The 12177-nt window shown below is 44.7% G+C and overlaps 1 protein-coding gene across 1 annotated transcript; it reads right to left on the bottom strand.

Moving 5' to 3' along the window:
* Positions 1-30: 30 nt before the first annotated feature.
* ACAT2 (acetyl-CoA acetyltransferase 2) lies at positions 31-11728 on the bottom strand. The gene is made up of 9 exons (XM_017666023.3): positions 11537-11728; positions 10860-10994; positions 8329-8510; positions 6937-7054; positions 2826-2969; positions 1936-2058; positions 1230-1384; positions 604-714; positions 31-286 (listed from the first exon to the last, which is right to left on the bottom strand). Exons 1-9 carry the CDS (start codon positions 11589-11591, stop codon positions 116-118), a joined length of 1194 nt encoding a protein of 397 aa, XP_017521512.1. The 5' UTR covers positions 11592-11728; the 3' UTR covers positions 31-115.
* Positions 11729-12177: the final 449 nt, after the last annotated feature.

The following is a 12177-nucleotide window of genomic DNA, read 5'->3' as shown; positions in this document are numbered from 1 at the left end:
TAGGACATGGTTTCCGTCCTCACTTGGTCCTCTGATAATCATGTATTATAACTTAGTAGTTTATTAAAGAGATGAGGTTCATACTTAGTATAGGCATGATTAATTGTTAAGCATTTCATCCTCTCTGAACACACATTGCTATTCCCATCCCACCCCCAATACATAGGGCAGCAACACCGCGCTGTCCGCCCTTTCGCTCCATGGCGTGTAACAGGGTAACGAGAATTCGGCAGCCAGATGCTCCAATAGGGTGGCCCAAGGCTATAGCTCCTCCTTGAATGTTGACCTAAGGGAAAGAAGATTTACACCATTTATTCTGGACATAGGGTCAAAATGAACTGGCTTAGACCCTTGAAAGATCCATCCTGACTGCCTCCCATGCTCCATGTCAGTTTGGCAGATATTAAATGTCTTGTTTAAGTAAGAAGAAATATAACAAGGTTCTTTGCTTTGGGAAGCAACAAAATACATGAACTCCCAAGGCCGAGCAAGAATTTACCCGTGTCCACCCATTGCTACATGGCCGATACTTGGGGATGATATGTCCTTTCACCGTGACTTCATTTGCAAGCTCCATACAGGATTTATTTTGCTCATATTTACCTTCTCAGGGTTTAATCCAAGTTCTTTAGCTATTACAGCAGAGAGGACTGCAAAGGCTTCGTTGATTTCAAATATGTCAACGTCCTCCAGAGACCAACCTGCTTTTGCAACCTAAAGAAAAGATTAATGGGACAGAGGTCTAAAAATTCAGTGGAACCCTTATTCATTGTAGATACAGAAGCAGAATGTACTCTGACATGGGTCTCTAGAAACTGCCACTTTGGCTTCTGCCATTAGCCTAGTGATAAATCATTTTGCCTTGGTGACACCAATTCTAAAAGATTAGGGTAATGCCTTGGAAATTTTAAACTGGTAACAGCTAGGTATAGATGAAGTGGTAGAGCAGAATCCAAAGGGCATATGATCCAAATGTTCATGGCTGCTCTGTATTCAAGTAGACTAGAGAGAGCTAAGGTTATGTAAGGCTAATGGGAAGACTTTAAAGAAACGAAGCAAATGAAACCTGATAGGATTAAGCAAGAATCAGTCATCCTCAACTCAGCATTTTGGATTGGAAAGAACCTACGAGGCTTAAAGACAGCAGAAGTTAATACAGGTTTACAGGTTACTGGTCTGGTTCAAAAGAGGTTTTATCAACAGCAGTGGACAGGCACGCATAAACTCACAGCTTGCTTGATGGCGGGGATCGGTCCTGTGCCCATGATGGAGGGCTCCACACCAACTTGTGACCACGAAACTATCTTTGCTAAAGGTGTCAGCCCACGCCGACCAGCTTCTGACTTTTTCATAAGAATCACAGCTGCAGCACCATCGTTTATTCCTATAAAATATGAATGTCTTGATTTCAAATAATACTTGTTAACCTCAACTATATGCTGTGTCTACCTCCTCTAGCGCCTGAAGACACGAGTTAAATTATTGTTAACCCATCTTGGCAAAGTCATTTGCCATAATTCACATTCTACAGTATAATTTGAAGAGGTTAAGTTTGGTAATAAGACACAATGGACCACAGAACATTCAAGAGAGAAATATCTGTGGGGGTGGGGTGGGGGTTGATTAATGAAAAATGGAAGAAACAGCCCAGGCCTCACAGGAGGTACTGAGAATTTCTGGTTTTGGAAAAGTACAAAGGTGGTATATAATCTTGGGGGTTCCCTAATTTGCTTTTTCATCTGTATGTCAAATTAGGTTGTTGGGAAACCAAATCCATTCTTTCAGTACATATAGATAAAGTCAAAGATCAAATAATAGTTACACTTTTCCCTAAAGCAACTAAAACAAGGCTGTAGAATAACTATAATGAAAAAGAAGTAACCGGGCAGACCTAGCAGAAGGTGGTAGTGCCCCAGCTGCCCTCCAGAAACTGACCTGAAGCATTAGCAGGGGTGACTGTTCCTGTTCCATCTGTAAGAAAGTAAGGCTTTAGCTTAGACATGTCTTCTATGTTGCTCCCATGGCGAGGAAATTCATCTGTCTTAACTTCAGTAAGACCTGAAAAGAAAAAAATTAACCCAAGATTAGTAGAGATGGCAGCAGTGTGCTGGGAATGGTGAATCCCTCAGACAGGAACGTGAGGATACATACTTGGGAGAAAGGTTTAATGAAACTCATTCCAATAGGAAAGTACATACTAATAAAAATGATTGTGTGTTAAAACGTAATGAGCCTTGTGTTTTCCATATCCATTGCCCTTTCTGAGGCAATTCTTGTGCAAAATGTTGCTATGTTGGGGGCACAAGACTTGGCTGGTTACAGCTGTCTGGGTCAGGGAGTGTCAAAGCCAACTGAAAGGGCTGAACAAATGAGAGGTCAGTTATCAGTAACAGCACTTGACCGGAGCATTCCATCACCATAACAAAGAGACCCGAAAAGATCCACGCTCAAGAAATATGAAATGCACACAGAAGCAGCAAGTAATGGATGTTCACTTTGGAGGAGACTGGCCTGAAGGGGTGAAAGGTCAACTGCTGCCTGACAACCATGAGCCAATACCCAGTTTCTCATGAAACCTGCTGTATCTACACAGTATGTGGACATTGGGGCCAGGAGGGTCTGAATGGTGGCACAGCTTCCCATTTCCTCACCACATGCAAAGTTCCCCCACCCTACTCTACTACCATGTTCAGAAGTAGCCAGGACCTACGTGTCCTTTTCAATCTAAGAGAAACCTCAGACAACTTACCAACGTTATTTTTGGATACTATGCTTATCTAAAAACAGCCACGTTGATGTTTAAACTTTATGATTTATATACCCACCTTTTCTAGAAGATAGAAAAACTGGTACAATCTCTTTGTCAAAATGGCCAGCTTTCTGTGCGCTCTCCGTCCTATTCTGGGACAGAAGTGCAAACTTGTCCTGATCTTCTCTACTCACTTGCCATTTTTTGGCTACGTTTTCAGCTGTGCAAGAAAAAAAAAAACGTAAGGCAAAACCCAAACATTTTCAGGACCTGGCTTTTGATAGCTCAAGTTTTTACATTCACACCAGCACTGAACGCCCACCAGCAGGCTCTCTGGTGGGCTACAACGCACCCTGTGGCAATCTTGCCTCCCACAGGCAATGAATTTGGAAATGCGCAGTGACTCTTCAGAAGCTATTTTCTTTCTTTGCTTCCTTCTCTCTTTTCCTTTATCATTTTAAACTTTCAGAAATTTCCTTTCTGCAGATTTCACCAACGTTTTAGTCTTTGCTCCATTTGCTTTATCATTCTCTCTCTGAACCATTTGAAAAACTATAGATAGCATGTCTCCTTCTCTCTCTATTTTAATGTGTGTGTATCTCTCCTAACAAAGCAACTTTCTCATGTAACCAGTTATCAAAATTAGGAAATTTAACATTGGTACAATTCTATCATCTAATTTTTGGCGCATATTATCCACATTTCCCCTAGTGATGTCCTGTGTAGCCAGATCATCGGTCAGCCCAGGATCCAACCCAGGATCAAGCAGTGCACTTCACTGTCAACCTCTGTAGTTTCATTTTACTTGGAACAGTTCCTCAGGCCATGTTTGTGTTTCTTGACCTTGATATTGTGGAATAGGGGGGCCAGTTCTTTTGTCAATGTCTCCAGCTTGGTTGGTTTGATGTCTCCTCAAGATTAGACTAGATTATGTGGAAAAGCAGGTATGCCACTGAATGATATGATCTTCTTGGGAAATCTTACCAGGATACACATGATAGCAGTTTAGCGAAGGTGATGTTAGATCAGATCATTTGGTTAAAGTGGTATCTACCATGTTTCCACACTGTAATATTACTATTTTTCCATTTATAATTAATCAGAAATTTATGGGAAGTTATTTTGAGATTATGAAAGTATCTTTCTCAACAAATTCTACCCATTAATTTCAGCATTCCTTCATGATTTTCTTACTCCAACATTTCTTCTATATGTATTAAATAGCATCCTATTATAAAGAGCATTTCCTTCTCCATTTATTTACATCAGTATGTATTCATATATTTTAACTTTGTTTAGTAAGTTATAACCCATTATAACATTATTTATTTTGAGCTCTAAATGTTCAAGATTTGGGCAGTGGAGTCCTCTAAACTGGCTCCTGTGTCCTTTTGACATTTTCCCATGTGCTCTATGCCCTTCCTTATTTTTTTTTGCACTTTTCTCCTAACCCTGGAATAAGATATTTCTCAAAAGAGTCCTAGTTCTTTTCGATGGAGAAAAGCATTTAGAAACCTAAGATCTGGGTGGCAGGACCTCTTATTGTTACTAGCATGTCGCTGTTTATGTGCCTATTCATTAGCAACTTATATATACATATACAATTTACAAATGACCATATATACACACTCATGGTGATCCCTTGAGTTCCCACTGATATGTCTGAATGCAATCTAACACCAACTACATTCTTCTCCCTTTCCATACTTGAAAGTCCCTTCTATAGTAGCAAGAAGCCTGGTTCCCACTGTCTTCAATGTATCTACTCATTTGCCCAAACCTAGAATATAAAGAAGGTAATTTTAAAATCTGTTAGCCTCTAACCTCTGGGAAAACTAAACCTAATAACTAGAACTCAGTATTTGTTTACAGTTCTTTTCTTTTTTTAGTAAAATTTACACAGAGCATAATACAAAAACCTTAAGATTAAAATTCAGTAAGTTTTGGTAAATGCATGCAGCCATATATCCCATATATATAACATTTCCATCACACATTTATAATGAGTAGAAAAGTACAAATCTTTTGCTCAACATTATGTTTGTCATATTCATCCATGTTGTTGAGTTTATCCTTGTTCCTTTTTATTGCTGAGTAATATTCCATGGTATGACTATACAACTATTTGTTACACATTCTCCTGTTGATGGACACTTGAATTGTTTCCAGGTTTTGGCTATTGTGAATAAAGCTGCTATGAACATGCTGCACAAAGCTTTTACTGATCAATGCTGTCATTTCTCTTGGGTAAAGAAACTGACAAATCTTTTTCCAAAATAGTTGTACCATTCTATATTCATGACTGCAGTGTATGAGAGTTCTAGGTGTTCCACATCCTTTGGTGGTGTCAGTCATTTTAATTTTAATCATTCTAGCAGGTGTTGGGTGGCATCTTATTGTGGTTTTCACTTGCATTTCCCTAATAAGTAATGGTGAGCACCTTCTCATGGGTTTATTATATTAGCCATCCATGTATCTTTCTTTATGAAATGTCATTTTTTGATTGGGTTTTTAATCTTTTTATTGTTGTTATAGTCCTTTTTATATTCTAGAGACAAGTCCTTTGTCAAATATATATATTGTGAATATTTGCTCCCAATTTGTAGCTTGCTTATTCATTTTAACAGTGCCTTTGAAGATGGGCAGAAATTTAATTTATTAAATCTTTCAGGTTATTGTCTTCTGAGTCTTGTCTTTACTTATCCCCAGTTTTAGAAGCTATTCTCTTATGTTGACTTCTAGAAGCTTTATAGCTTTAGCTTTTGTTTTTAGGCCATGATTAATCTCAAGTTAATACTGGTATACAGTGTAAGGTAGTTTAGGGTCATCTTTTCCACAAGTAATCTATTGTTGCAACATCATTAGTTGAAAAAGCTTTCTTTCCTTTTCCCATTTCATTACACTGATACCTCCACTGAAAATCAGTGTAAGTCTAGACCTATTTCTGAACTCTATTCTGCTTCAATGGTCTACTTGCCAGTCTTTATGCCAAAACCACACTGTCTTGGTTACCACAGCTTTACAGTGTGAAAATCCAACAGTGTAAGTCCTTCTATTTTCTGCTTTGTTTTGTTTCAACTACTCTAGGTCCTTTGCATTTCCAAGTATACACTTTAGAGTCACCTTGTCAATCTCTAAGAAAAAGTCTGCTGCAATTATGATGGAACTGTGCTGGGGCCATAATTCTTTGCATGCGTTAGTGATTGTCTAGGGATGACAATATGTATCTTTAACTTACCATAGTCTACTTAGAGCTAATACTATTTCAAAATTTAAGAATCTTGGGACAGTATAGTTCTATGCTCCCCAATCCTTAGTTCTACTCCAACTACCTATGTTGTAAACCCTACAATAGTGTTATGCCTTTTGCTGTAAACAGCCACATCTTTTTTTAAAAGTAATCTTTTATATTTACTTGCATAGTTACAATTTGTGGTACTCCTCATCCCTTCCTGTAGATCCAGGTTTCTGTCTGGTGTCAGTTCCCTCCAGTCTCCAGAACTTCCTTTAACATTTCCTATAGTGTAGGAGTGCTGGCAACACATAACCGTTCCCCACATTGCCAAACCCTTCCCTCCCTCCTTGCTTTTGCAAACAGTTTCCTCTGCCTTTTCCCTCCTCATCCTTTTTGATATGATATACAGCTCCCACAGAACCACAGTGATTGCCACACACACTTAAGCAAGGTGCTTAACCTCTCAGGGTTTGTTTCTTTCACACTAAAAGTAAATGTCCCTTCTCTGTTCCCAAGCTTTACATTTATATGTAGTAGAGACATGAGTTATTTTGATCTTCCAGTTGCTTTGCCAGTAAACCTAGACCACAGGTGCCTTCTAAATGATGACTAATGAAGATCTGAGTATTTACAAAGAACAGAGTCAGGTGTAGAGGTACTAATGTGTCTGATACTGCCTCTGCCACAGGACCAGTATTTGTGGGCCCTTCTTTCTGCAGATGGTAAAATGGGAGACTGATGCCTCCCACCTCAAAATTCCCTCATAATCCAGGAGTCACAAAAGAGAGAGGGGATGTTTCCTCAGTTCAGTCCATCCCAGAGAACAACCCCGAGGTACAAAATGATTAGTAGGATACACTCCCTGCCTTGAAGGAGAAGGCACCTGTGAAGCCAATAATCATGTGATCTTTTTTAGCCCCACTTACATATGACGGCAGCTCTGGCAGCTCACCTGTGATGCCCATATGATAGCTGTGAAATGCATCTGTGAGCCCGTCACAGAGTATACTGTCACTTAGCGGAGTCTCCCCAAGCCTGACTCCTGTCCTCAAGTGAACCAAGTGGGGTGCCTGGAAACAAGAAACAGAAACATCTTTAAGGCTTCGTTGTAACTAGTCCTCTCCTCCAGATCCCACTGAAAACTATCCAGCGCTTCACCTGCTCCTTCCTGTGACCCTTCCTCAGTTCTGGCCCATCCTCCTCACCCAGGGCCCAGGGTCTGGACACCCTGGATAGCAGCAGACCACTCACCCTGCCGACTCTTAGGAACCCATTACTCTCCTATCTATGCATTTCTTTTTCCATCAAACCTATCTATTCTGTGTCCTATTTCCTTAAATAGCTCATTTATCCTTTCCAAAGAGGCAGCTAGTTATCTGTTCAATGAGGAGCTCCTCTAAGAGCTTAAGTGATGCTAACAAATGTGCCCCCAACTTCAATGGGAGACGCCATGCCTACAACAGCATAATCAGGATCCCTAATTAACAATGGAGAGTGATTGCTGGGTAGGAATCCTCTTAACTCCTACCAACTCATCAGCAGGTATACTAGAATGGAAACACTTGGAGTCACAAGATCTGAATTTCAATCCAGGCTCTGGGCCTCAGTTTCCTTGCCTGTAAATTGGGAATGATACCATCTCTCCTCCAAAAGCTGTTGGTGACAACACTCATAGGCACACCTCGTAAAGCACTATAGGTATGTGTGGTCCCATCAGAGTGACTCTGGTGTTTGCGGCCTTGAATGCACCCTTCCTGGGCCTCAACGATGGCCTCTGCTCAGGGATCCCCAGGTCAGCCCCTGAATTGCCCATGGGAAGCAGGAGATATAATCTTTCCTTTCCACTGCTACGCCCATTTGAAGGCTGGGGCTCAGGGAAACAAAGCCCACCGGGCAGACCTCTGCAGAAGAGCTACCTCAGCATGCCTCTTCTGCACATGCCCTAACTCTGAAAGGCCAACAATATCTGGCCCCTGGGGTCTTCAAGTACTGGAAGGTAAAAGGCAACATGTGTTTTTGACTTTTCCTCACAATGAGAAAGAAATATAAGACCAAGGATATCAGCCAACTAATGTTATCAGTTTAATTCAGGAAGTACTTTATGCTTCAGTAACATTTTAGAAAAAAATGTATTCTGTTCCAATCACACTGGCTGACAGACTTTTTCTTCAAGCTGATTTCCCACCCAATCTGAAGAATGATTAACATTTGGGTAGGAACCAGGGCTGAAACCATTTTCTGTTTATTGTTTGGTTTCAGCTGATATGCATCTATTTTCACCACAAGGGCCTGGCCCTGAGTTTACCAGTGAAATGTTAGAGCACCAGCTCCTCAGAGGCCTTACCTTGCTCATGTTTTCCATGCCTCCTGCGACCACAATGCTGGAGTCTCCCATCCCTATTGACTGGGCTGCCAGGCACACGGCTTTCAGGCCTGACCCACAGACCATCTGGCAGCTCCATGCTGGAACAGAGTAGGGGATTCCTGCACCCACACTGGCTCGTCGAACAGGATTCTGCCCGCAACCTGGAAGAAGGAACACAGAGGCCTCTCAGCACTCAAAGAGAAAAATCAAATGTTTGGGGCAAAGTACATGCAAAATCAGGTGACTGCCAACTGGGTGTCCTGCTACTTCCCAGACAAGCCAAGTTCCCACCAGAGGCAAAAAGACCTGTGTACACTCTACACCTGTCAGTCTAGTGCTGGAATATGCATTATCTGATACATTCTACAGATATTTCATGGATATAAGCTTTCTTCTCCACAAAGAAGGAACTGTCTTGTTGAGCTTCCGATAGGGCTTGAATGAGCACATGCAGCCTTACAAATGTAGGGCAGAACTTGGGCATCATGCATGTTTCTAATGAGGGTTCTTTGGTTCCATGATCATGGCCTAAGACACCTGAGTATATAAGAGGATTATTTTAAGAAGAAAACCTCTGATAAGATGTACTTCTTTTCTTGCTTTATTCTCATCATACCAGGGTTAACTGGTCATGCAACAAGACATGTATTGTATCAGAACTGACAAATACCTTTCTCTAATTCAACTATGGGGACTTCCTTCAGGGAATGGGAATATAGCACAAACCTAATTCAATCAAAGTAGCAGAGAAGGGGGTGCAGCTGAACGTTTCAAGTATTCTCTTTCCCCAGTGTCTGTGATCAATGGATCAATGTTTATACAGTGGTTACTCTACTGCGAATTTCAGATATACCCATACCTAGCACCTTTCCTTGGTGAGTTTGTTGGAAAAAAATAGCAAGTGGGTCATTGACAAAAATTTTTAAATTATACTCATCATAGTGTTATTAATCTGGGACTATGCTGAAGGCTAAAAACTTGAGACTGAAAATAGACGCAGGGAAAATTATGAAAAAGCAGTATCAAAATATTCTCTGAATTAAACTCACAAAACACTAGTTAATAAAAAAGACATTAACGTTATTTAGGCTCCTGGTTTTTTAAGCTACAACAAATTACATATGCATTTAAATAAATAACTCCTTTAAAAAAATTTATATATCTATTCATAGTCCCCACCCTCTGGTACTTAAGAGTTAATAAGTGAGTTTTGAACATAACAGTCTATCATTTGGCAGACTATGAGCTCTGTGAGAATGCAAATTTCTAACCGATAGGAACATGACCTCTCCCAGCTGACAGAAGTGCCTGCTCCACAGCAGGTGCTCTGTAAATATTTGCTACATGATTGTGGAGGGAACCAGGCTTAAGTAGGCCAGATGTGGGTTCAAGGGCTAGTTCCACTTCAAACTTGACCTCTCAAAATCTCATTTACTTATTTGTGAAACAGAGTATGCCCCAAAGGACTCGCTGAGACGATTAAATGAGGTAATGAAAGGATATCACTAAGCACACGGCTTTAAAGGCCCTCAAGAAGCACCGCTATTATTTGCACTATGATCACGTGGAGACAGTATAGAGGTGAGGCGTGCAAGGCAAAGCAGAGGAACCGGCAGTGAAGTATCTCTGGCGAGTGAGTGAGTGAGTGAGTGAATGAGTTCCGGGTTTGGGAAGGAAAAAAGGAGGGAGTGCCCCGAAGGTGGCCAGTCTGAGGGTGTCACAGATTTTAAAGCCTTGGAGAGTCCCGAGAAGGACAGTAAGACAAGGAGAATCAGGAAGAAGAACCACAAAACTAGGAAGAAAATCCACAGAAAAAAGGGCCGGGTCTCAGGGTAATGACAAAAGACGGCTGTAAGAGAGCATTATATAAGGAGAATTTATGCCGAGTGAAATTTCATGCTCATGAAATTCGTTATCAACAGCTCGTTAGGAATTGTTAGTGATCACTGGTCTATAAACCAGTTGGCAATCGGAAGCACCCTGGTGGCTCGCCTGTGCCCACCCGGGGAGTGACAGGCCCTCGCTGGGAGGAGCAGAAGTGCGACCTCCCTTGCCAGCTCAGAAGGGAGCCCCGTGAGGCAAGGCCCCTACCTGTGTCGGCGCGGTGGCTCCGCACCTGGAGCAGTGCAGGGCACAAGGGGGGAAATCAATCCGTGTTTAGCGAATGTGTGACACTTTGGGGTTATACGGAGGGCCGTGCGTGCACACTGTCCCACGGGTTGGGTTGGCCCTGCTTCTACGGAATGAGAAATGGTGGAGGACGGAGGTCTAGGTCCACTCGGTAAATGCCCATTAAGGACGCAGCATGCTCAGCGGAGAGAAGCAACCTGAAGGGCTGGGCGGGGGGCGACAGGAAGAACTCCACAGGGAACTCCGCGAGCAAACGCATGGACACAAGATCCTGGGCGTGGGTGTGTGTGTGTGTGTGTGTCGGGGGCGCGGGGGGAGGGGCGCGCTAATGGGCTACGTCTAATAAGCCTGACCTCTGCCAGGGCCACTGAGGAGGTTACCTGCTGTCAAAACGTGCCCGAATATGACCTCCGACACCTCTTCGGGCGCCACAGCGGCCCTCTTCAGGACCTCTCTGATGACAGTGGAGCCCAGGTCGTGGACGGGGACGGTGGATAAGGCACCATTGAAGGAGCCTGGAAGAGAGGCGCGCGAGGGTGGTGAAGACGGGGCTGCAGGCGGGCGCCCTGGGCGCTGGGGAGCTGCCCCCCGCCGCACCGGCAAACTCTCCCCAGGTCCGAGCCACTGTCCACGCTTCCCAACAGGGCGACGCTTCCACGCGTCCCGGGGCTTCGAAATCTCCGCAGCACTCCGGCCACGGGGGCAGTCCTCACTAACCCCCGCCGGCGCAGCTCAGCTCCCGCCCCGCGCGGAGCTCGCACCACCCGCCGAACCGCCCTGCGGCCGCGGTGCTGCGACGGCTCCGCCCAGAACGGGCTCGTCAGGGGCCTCGCGCGAGAGCGCCTCTCCCCGCCAGCCAATGGGAAAGCCGGGGGCGCGGTGGCTCTACCCGGAAAGCCAATCGGAGCACGGGGAGCGGAGGGGGCCACACCGGGTGAGGAGGAGGGCGAGGCTTCCCGCCCGGCCGGGAAAAGGGCGAGGCGCCGGGTTCCGAGGGTCCTACGGTTCCCGGGGTCGTCGCGGCTCGGACCCCTCGCTGAGCCCGCCGGCCACTCACCTATGACGGTCCGCGCCGCCGAGACGATGACCACGGGGTCCGAGCCTGCATTCATCCTATCGCACAACCGCTTCTCAAAGTACTGAGCTCCGCGCCGCGAGCAAGTGAAGCAAAGACCCGGTTGCCGTTAACAAGCAGCGACGGGGGGCGGAGACGAAGGCAGCCCCGCCCACCACCTCCGCGGGTGCCGGTGCGCAGGCGCGGAGGCGAGTGCGGAGGGACCGGTGAACGGAAGCCACGGTCAGGGCGAGACCTCGGACTGCAGCCCTCTCATCCTGCCGCCACCTCACACCCTGCCTCAACATCCCGGGGTTGTAGTTCCCGTGTTGACGTTTTTATTTTGGGGTGCGGGGAAATGGGTTTTTGAAATTAGTGTTTTGGGGATCAATGAAAAGTGGGGGTGACAGTATCCCGCCTGCAGCCCAGAACTCGAATCCCAGTGGTGAAATGTCGGGCGAATCCCGGCACTGGGCGCTCGTGGCGTGCGCGTTTGCCCTCGTGGCCTCCACAGATCCCCTGGGTGTGCCTGGGCCCCAGGAGCCATTCATTAAGTTAACAGAGTTCTGCTGCAAGTCCAAGGGAGGGCTCCGCGCCCTGCTGTGGGGTCCCCCCGCCTGCCTCGCCAATCCCGGGAGCTCAGC

Source organism: Manis javanica, chromosome 13, assembly GCF_040802235.1.
Source record: "Manis javanica isolate MJ-LG chromosome 13, MJ_LKY, whole genome shotgun sequence".
NCBI classification, from domain to species: domain Eukaryota; kingdom Metazoa; phylum Chordata; class Mammalia; order Pholidota; family Manidae; genus Manis; species Manis javanica.
This window is presented reverse-complemented; position numbering and strand designations above follow the sequence as displayed.

Coding starts and splice junctions, on each gene's coding strand:
- ACAT2 (XM_017666023.3), bottom strand. CDS start 11,591: ATGAATGCAGGCTCGGACCCCGTGGTCATCGTCTCGGCGGCGCGGACC. Junction 10,995..11,536: donor GGCGGCGCGGACCGTCATAG/GTGAGTGGCCGG, acceptor CCTCTCTTCCAG/GCTCCTTCAATGGTGCCTTA. Junction 287..603: donor TTGGATTAAACCCTGAGAAG/GTAAATATGAGC, acceptor TCTTTCCCTTAG/GTCAACATTCAAGGAGGAGC.